This window comes from Apostichopus japonicus, chromosome 16 (assembly GCF_037975245.1).
Source record: "Apostichopus japonicus isolate 1M-3 chromosome 16, ASM3797524v1, whole genome shotgun sequence".
Classification (NCBI taxonomy): Eukaryota; Metazoa; Echinodermata; class Holothuroidea; order Aspidochirotida; family Stichopodidae; genus Apostichopus; species Apostichopus japonicus.
The window spans coordinates 24389281-24398445 of NC_092576.1; the positions used below are offsets into that span (position 1 = coordinate 24389281).

At 42.0% G+C, this 9165-nt stretch overlaps 1 protein-coding gene across 2 annotated transcripts in view; it reads left to right on the forward strand.

The window, feature by feature from the left end:
• Window positions 1–5158, forward strand: part of LOC139982054 (uncharacterized) — a 40062-nt gene extending 34904 nt beyond the window's left edge. For both annotated transcript variants that reach the window (XM_071994561.1, XM_071994562.1), the window contains exon 15: window positions 431–5158. In XM_071994561.1, coding sequence (XP_071850662.1) covers window positions 431–1468 — 1038 coding nt within the window. In that variant the 3' untranslated portion in view covers window positions 1469–5158. The remainder of the gene's footprint in view (window positions 1–430) is intronic.
• The last annotated feature ends 4007 nt before the right edge of the window (window positions 5159–9165 follow it).

Sequence of the window (9165 nt, forward strand, 5' to 3'; positions counted from 1 at the left end):
CTTTATGTAGGATGCAGCCGACCACAACTTGCCCATTTTTAGCATATTTAGCACTTTGCGACACTGGCTACATTATTCCCAGACTTCTCATACGATGTACAGGTTGAGTGAATGTATTGCGCCTAAGTCTAAGTGTACAGTGTGAGGATTGATGAATGCATTTATTTTGCAATTTTTAATACAAATAGTATGTTGTTTTACACTCTTGTGATGGTTTAGTCTCTGCATTGTTAGGGTGCTCGTTTACCCTCTTTGTTTCAGAAGTCTCGTGATGGTTTCTTTAAAGGACTTCAGATCTGTAACACCCTTGTTATTTCGTCGTCCCATAATCACATTCCTGACATAATGATGATAAGGCTTGCTACATTATCTTACAGACATAGTACAATTTGCTGTTCATCAATTTTGTGTTTATTCTTTAATTTTTTAGGAAACATCGCTACCTCCAAAGAAACGAGCTCTGATCGAACCTGTGGTCACAGTGAAACCGTTGGAACCTGAAGTATCGACTATCTCAGAGGTGCCGATCAGCGAACCTCAGATAACGAAGAACGACTTCAAGACCAAGATAACGATTAAGATTCCTAAGCAGTCCTACCAGCCCCTGTCTCCCTCCCCTAGTAGTTGCGACACCATACATTCCACGGTCAGCTCACCCGATCTGAGATCGCCCAAGTCAGAGGCAGGATCAGAATCCGGTGCATCCTCGGTCCGATCTGACATCTCCTCGCCGAGGGTACGGCTTCGTAGACATTCCACCCTGCAGGCTCTCTTGATGAGGGACTCTCCGTTGGACGTATCCATGGACGAGCTGAAGGGTAAAAAGAAACCATGGAAACAGACTTCGAATTCGTCGTCGCTCTCGTCGTCCGATAAGACGCCCGCCAAGGACACCGCCGAGAAGGCTAGCAGATCCAGACGAAACGGTAAAGACGGACTGACGAACGGCAGGAGGAGCAACAGCAGTGCCGTCTCCGAGGAAGCGATGAGCGTGTTTGACTTTGACGAGGATACCGGGAGCAAGGATTCGTACATCTTACCGGTCTCTGCGGCCAACAGTCCGTTCGAACCCATGGACGTGCTGCAGGACTCCCTGCAGGATGAGATGAACAGTACCATTAACAGTATACTAGGACTGCAGAAGGCGAGTCCCGGTGAGGGGAGCCAACAGGAGGATGGTGGAGGCGGTTCTCAGGATACCCTCCTACCCAGTGCCGTGTTTGAGAGTCATTCGATCGATGACGACGATGATTTCTATGACAGTGTAGACACCTTGAGTAAGATCACATCTTATAGCAGTATGTTAGATTCAGGAGGAGAAGGGATGCCTGGAGATGGCAGCAGCAGCAGGGATGCTGTGGCCAGCCTACAGGCAGAGCTGGACATCATGATGGAAGGTGATGACTCGCAGGAATCTAAACCCTCTGACCATGACCTGGAAGCAGCGGTCAATAGCATACTCTTCTAGCAGGGTCAGGAATCTAAACCCTCTGACCATGGTCTGGAAGCAGCGGTCAATAGCATACTCTTCTAGCAGGGTCAGGAATCTAAACCCTCTGACCATTGTCTGGAAGCAGCGGTCAATAGCATACTCTTCTAGCAGGGTCAGGAATCTAAACCCTCAGACCATGGTCTGGAAGCAGCGGTCAATAGCATACTCTTCTAGCAGGGTCAAGAATCTAAACCCTCTGACCATGGTCTGGAAGCAGCGGTCAATAGCATACTCTTCTAGCAGGGTCAGGAATTACTACCCACCCTTTCAAGTGTTTATTTACAGTTCAAAGGTCATCATCACTGACAGTACTAGTCCATATATAGCAGCTCAATGATATGGTTGAACAAGACAAGAATCGGCTGGTTATTGATACGATGGGAACACTCTGTCCATGTACTTCTAAACAAGAAAAGGAGCTTAATATGAAAGGTTGTAAATGCAACTCCTATAACTAGTTACAGAAGTAAGTTTGAAGCAGGAATCAGTTAAACAGATTGGTGGACACATTGAATAAGATAAATGGTTAGTCCCACTATATATGTAATTTATTGCTCAGATGTGTGATTAGTCCGAAGAATTTGGTGCTGTACGTTATAAAGTCCCACCACGTTGTTGTTGTTTAAGGAGGAATTTGGAAAGTTTGTAATACATTTGGGTGACCAGTATTGAACTGGAAAGTGTTAGTGTTTGGTCTGAGTGTGCTTCCAGAGTTGTGACAAGGATAATAATAACATGGAGAGCCAGTGTATAACATTATTTAGAACAGATTTGGGATGAACTTGATGACTAAGTATGCAAGCCCCCCCCCCTCCCTAGGATGTGAATTTATTGAAGGTAATAACAAAGTGTGAGGTTAAAATTATACAGAATCGACCTTGTGTAACGTTGGTCCAACTCATGGGAAGTATAATATTCAGTCCCCAATCATCTGTGGTGACATGATATGGACTGCACCAACAAACTGCATTTGTTATCCGTCCAAACTTGAAAAGAAGTCAGTTCACCTGGAAGATGGTATTTCTTCTGTACATAGGATTATATTTTAAGTTGGAAAGTTGTGAATCCGATAGCTTCATCTAAATTACACATTAAATTTAAGTGTGGAAGGTGTCCTCATTGCATAGGTGAAACATTTGATGTGTTTGTTTAAGAGAGAGTCTCTCAAATGAAATAAATATGAAAGGTTTCAGAATCATGAGCAGTTTCAAACAGGAGTTGGACCAAGGTCTTCCTTGTGAATGTGTCTTGTTAGCACTCGGACTGTTACACAATTGAAGTTCTGATTATCCAGATTGGGGGTTACTTTGAGACATTTGTAAGGGCGTGATGTTAATGCTTTGTTACAGCAGTTTGTATGGGATGGTTGAAGGAGAGAATTAAACAGGATGTCATGATACCATCTGAGGTTGGATTCACTCAGATATGGATGATGCAGGTAGTCACCCTGTACAGTGTCACATCAGCACTAATGACCTGCAAAACAATCTAACAAAGTCTGTTGATTTATTGAAGGAGCTGCAGTATTAAACAGCATAGAGAGGACGGAAGCTTTAAAACTATCACATAGGGTTTATAACCTCTTTTCAATGCTTGAGAATGCCTTGCTAGGTTTAAACTGTGTGTTACCAGGGTGAAGTAGAAATATGGGACTTTGGCAGGATGGGAGTTGCCAGTAACTTGCAACAGATGGTATCCAACACAGGTCCATGTCGTTTGCATTGAGGTCTGGGATGCGGGACGTAAGGAGTCTTAAATGTCATTGTGTGATAATCCTTGTACCGGATTATCATCCATGGTTTCACTATGTTAAATGCTGGTTAATGCATGGTTTCACTATGTTAAATGCTGGTTAATGCATGGTCTCACTATGTTAATGCTAGTTACTGCATGGTTTCACTATGTTAATGCTAGTTACTGCATGGTTTCACTATGTTAAATGCTGGTTAATGCATGGTTTCACTATGTTAAATACTGGTTAATGCATGGTGTCACTATGTTAATGCTGGTTAATGCATGGTTTCACTATGTTAAATGCTGGTTAATGCATGGTTTGGCTATGTTAAATGCTGGTTAATGCATGGTTTCACTATGTTAAATGCTGGTTAATGCATGGTTTCACTATGTTAAATACTAGTTAATGCATGGTTTCACTACATTTAAATACTAGTTAATGCATGGTTTCACTGTGTTAAATGCTGGTTAATGCATGGTTTCACTATGTTAAATGCTGGTTAATGCATGGTTTCACTGTGTTAAATGCTGGTTAATGCATGGTTTCACTATGTTAAATGCTGGTTAATGCATGGTTTCACTATGTTAATGCTGGTTAATGCACGTAAACTGAATTACACAGCACTAGACACAACCACCACACACGGTTTACCTTTTAATCTTTATGCCACCGCACACACACACACTATGCATATAGTATATCACAGTCACAAATGGTTGTCAAAGACAAACATATCATGGGAGGGTTCTGCTATTCAGAATAGCATGTACTTGTTGGTAAGATTTGGAACAGAGACTGACTTTGCTGGAAACACAGATGAATATGGAATAGGAATTATGGTCACAGAGATGAAATAACATTATATAATATTAAAAAAAAACAGTATCATGATATGGTCTAGGTGGTAGGAAATATTGTGAAGAAATTGTTGTTGCAAGGTAACATTTAAGATGATTTTATATGGGGTGCGTCGACGGTGAATCTAGGGCTAGAGCAGTATATGCTGATCTTCTGCCAGTGGCTAGGTTCAAGAGACCAAACACAACCAGAAAACTGAAAATGAAACTTTTAAGAACTTTTGAAATAAAGCATATTGAGTACTTTTTTTCCATTAATTTAATGCTGTTTATTTATGTTATTTATACAAGACAGAATCTTGGTAGTTTTGTGTTTGAAATATGCTCTCCAAGGTTTCTGATATTTCTTGTGGTTGGTTTAGAGTTGTCACTTGAAATGATCAGATTGTATTTGATTCAAAGCTCATAGGATAAGAAGAGAGCTTAATATTCTACTTCTAAGATGCCCCCACCCCTTCCCCTCCCCTCGCATTGAGTCATGATGTAGAGACTGGATAGTTCCAGTTGATCTAATTGTGTTCATAATTTACTGTAAGTGAAATGTGAGCATGTTGATGTTCACACTTATACCAAGATAACATTACGTGTGGCTTTTCCATCTGACTAAATCTTTGTTTCAAATGCAACATGTTCATATCATTGAATGGTCAACTATGACTGGTTTGTTATTGGACCACACACACTGACAGGGTACCTAGCCCTGATATCGGTAGTAATATGGTTGATACTGTGTGCACTACGTTAACATAAAGTCAACGGAGTAGTCTTGACAGCTGTGAGGAAATACAGGGGTGGGAGATGGTGGGGGGGGGGGTGTTTCAACAAGGATGGAATCATTCTCCTATTATACCGTGCAATATTCTCTCATTGTGACCTCTGTCAATGTGTCGGCATCAGCAATGAAATGGAGTTTGTTGACAGAAATTTGTATTGAAATATTTCTTTTGTATGGTATGGAGATGAAACTTTTGTTGCAAAGGAACATTTTTGTAATGTTCTCTGTTATTGAGCAATTATGGTGATATTTAAATTATATGCAAAGAGGGAAAGAATAAATGTGCTCCAAATTGATAAGATATCTTTATCTGTGATTTGTTTATATGTAGATGTAATTAACATAGCCAGTTGATTGACCGGCTATGCTGCCATAACTGTCATGAACCATTCCATCTTTTAGATTCCTATATACTAAAGCTTGCTAAGCAGTATAATGGATAAGCAAGATTAACATTTCACTTGGGTTAGTATTAAACTGTTAAAGTCAGGATAAATTGGTTCAAGTGTGATGTCAGTATTAAAACAAACCCATTTCTGTCTGAATAACTGTACTTTTTCCTTGGACATTGGAAGGCATCATATTATATGAAAATTAGATTTAGAAGGCAGTAAGGCTTGGTGTGGTAACCATGGAGATGTGCATGACCATTGAAACTTTCAGTTAATGAACTAACTAAACATATGTATAGGACTACCAAAGCAATTTAGTGTGTTCTAGTCCATAGATGGGGGAGAATTAACCCAACAGTCTATGGCAACAGAAACTGGTGAAATGGGACAATTTACATTTGACATTCTTTGTTATAAGCATTGTTTGAACCTCTAAGAAAATCCAGTTTGTAATTCTGAAGTGAATGTTACAGTATGTGGAATCTTGGCTGGTGGTTCATGTGATGGAACAATATATCAGTGTTTTATAGTGACTTGATGTTTCGACACTGGTCCCAATGATTAGAAATTGTAACCCTTAATGTTGGTCATAACCCCATCAAAGAAGTCCAGTAACTTTGCGACTGAAAGGATTACTCTTGAAGCTTTAGTATTTGCTTTCATGTACTGAGTGGCGGAGCAAGGGGTATTGGTCAGGGGGTGAGAATGGTCTGTAGGGGCGCTTTCGAAACTATCAAAGACGAGCGCCACCACAGGTTAGCGCGGAGCATACAGAAATTTTTTGAGTAAAGATACTCCCTAGATTGCCGGAAATGACCCTTTCCGGGCCTTGCTAATTTGCAGATAATGTGACAAATGTCAATAGGTAGATGAGAGCGGAATAAAAAAGTCAATAATCGCGAAGAAGTAAAAAGCTGAAAAGGGCGCCAGCAGTCCATTTGAGTCCGTCAGGGGGGCATCCGCCACCCCCTTCCCCCTGACTGTATGGAGGCTCCGCCACTGTATGTACGCAGCCAAATGTATGGGAACCTCTCAGTACATTGCACCAGACTCTTAGAGGAAGTTCAAAATGCCCCCACCAACTTAGGTAAGTTAGTTCAACCCTCCTCTACACACTTACTGTTCATTGCCCAGTAAGTTCGTAGCAGAATTTAAACTGCTGGCTTTTGTGTATATTATACTTGGGTTACACTCCTGGGATTCGATGCCAAGCTGAATAGAATTGAAAGTATAGACTAGTGTAATGTGAGACAGGTAGTACATTTAGTAGTATGCATACCTGCATTACATTACACCTGCCTTACTTGCAGTGGCTTTATATATGTATAGAATTACAAGCAGGGTGACCAGGCTATAGCAGCATCTTCCCGCTCATCAACCTTCAAATTATATTTTTTTCTGAAACGGTTCATTCAATTTCTGGTCACGGTTGTCTTTCCTGCCTCCCACTCGGATGGCATCAAGTCTAAAGTAGAATTTCACAAGTCAGTTTAAACTGTTGTAATCTTAATGTGGTCGGTCCTATCATGGTATATATGTAAATGGAACCACTATATACTAGTATTTGAGAGCTAGTCACTTTGGTCATTGCAAGAAAATCTGTCATTTCACAACTTGCTTGTAAAGGGTGTGAAGACTCGCGCTAAAAGAAACGTTTGATGCCGGTAATCTGACATAGTTTCGAATGAGGTGTAACAGAAGTGTTAGACACCACGATCGATCCCAGAAAATACACACACAGCTTGCGTATACCGTCGGTATTTAGACACTAGTGTACAGTCAGTACATACAGCCAGTGTCGTCGCCAAGGGGGGGCCAGGGGGGCACGTGCCCCCCTGGAAAACCTAGTGCCCCCGAGTGCCCCCCCCCCATCTGAGATTTGGTTTGGTAAAAAAATATATATATATTTTGTTATATTCAACTCCCATCATCTGAGTTGGTTTTTCATAAGGACAAAGAAGCACAGTAATTCGTATTTTCTTCAAATGAGCTGCGAAAAAATGAACAAGTTTATCCTTGAACGTCGGGTATCGAAGTCGTAACCCGCGCCATCACAACAGGTGTCGATATTTACATTGAGTGTGTCAGTGCTCACGCCATACCAGCGGATATACAAGTCCGCTTCGCGAGCTACATGATTGTGAGAAGGGAGGGTACTTGCAATATGTTGCCTTGGTCTGAGGTTGACAGGTTAGAAGCTGACGAAATGTGAGAATGTGAGGGTCCGCAGGCACCATACTTGCCTATATTCGTGGACCCATATATTAACCCTGTTGTGTAGGGGGTGCAGAGGTCATTTGAGGTCAGATTCTTGTAGGAACAAATGGCGAATGTTCACACCTGCATACTGAGCCATACTCGATGCGTGATCAAACTTTGGATTGCATGGTGAGATCCCTGATAGGAGCCAATAACGATGCTGGAACCTGTTACATCTTAATAGATAATGGGCGAAAACGAGAAGGACAAGAAAGGAGTCGGGGTCATGCACACATAAATTCAACAAATGCAGGTTCTATTGATAGGGTTAGGCATAATATCGACAGCATGTGGTTCATATCCTCTGCAAAATTCTGCGCCTTGTTAAAATCATTACCTCAAAAATAGCAATTTCTGGAGATATCTTCAGATCGAATTTAGCATCAAATGTGGCAGCATTTTGCATCTAGCCCATCCTCCGTATGCGAAAATTTTCCAAAGGGGAGGGGGGGGGCAGTGGCGGCGGAACCGAGGGGGCCCCTTACTACACTCAAAAACGTCTTTGCGAGAACACTACGAGTAATAGCTACTCTCTTAAAACACCATCGAATATACAAATTACAATGTTTTTACAGACTTTTACGTGCAATCTGAGAAATTGCAGGCTTGAGACCCATATTTTAGGGCTAGGTATTCGCAGCATAAAATACTCGGGAAGTGCCGTTTCCGGCCATCTGGGGGTTTGAAAAACCCAAAATTTTCTTGTACGCTCCGCGCCAACTGATGGTGGCGCTCCACTGAGATAGTCTCTACACATTGGCCCCCCCCAATAATTTTCTCGTTCCGCCGCGCCTGGAGGGGCACCCCCTTCCCTTAGGCCCCTCCCCAGGACATTGATCCGTATCCATCTAAGTGCCCCCCATCAAATGCTAGTGCCCCCCTGTGCCCCCCCCCCCCCCAGACTGAAAAGTCTGGTGACGCCACTGCATACAGCTGCAGTCAATACCCACAGCACAGTGTAAAAACGATACAGCGATGGACATCTCAGGTCCAGCTAAAGATAACAATGTATTACGTTCCATTACTGTCTGCAGTTGGTAGCGACAAGCAGAAAACTTCACTTCCAAGCAACGGAAAGTTAACTTTTTTTCAAATGGCCCGGGACGCAGTTTGGGGCGAGTCTTCAATGCCTTTAATCTGGCAGGTCCTATCATGGTCTATGTAAATGGAACCACTATATACTAGTATTAGCTAGCCGCTTTGGTCATTGCAAGAAAATCTGTCATTTCACAACTTGCTTTTAACTGTATTTTCATCCCTAGCATTGCATACAGTATCTTGGGTTGCCTTAAAGATTGCAGATTTAGTTCACTTAAGTTAATTTGAGTTCTCAACTACGTTGCTCAAGCACATCCATCTGCGGTGTATTCAAATCTTTCTTTAGCTGACAAATATTGCAGAGATAAACAGTATTACTGAATATCAATGAATAAAATGCATGTTCTGTCTATGGTAGAACAGCAATCTCAGCACTGTATGTTCAACTGGCTTCAGGCGGGTAGCGAGGAATTTGCCAAGGGAGGGGCGAAACTTGTAGGCAAAATATCTTAGCGTAGCGCCACCATAAGTTGGCGCGACGCGTACAAGAAAATGTTGGCCGAAAATGCCTCCCAGATCGCTGGAAATGGCACTTTCCAGGCCTTGTAAGTTGCATC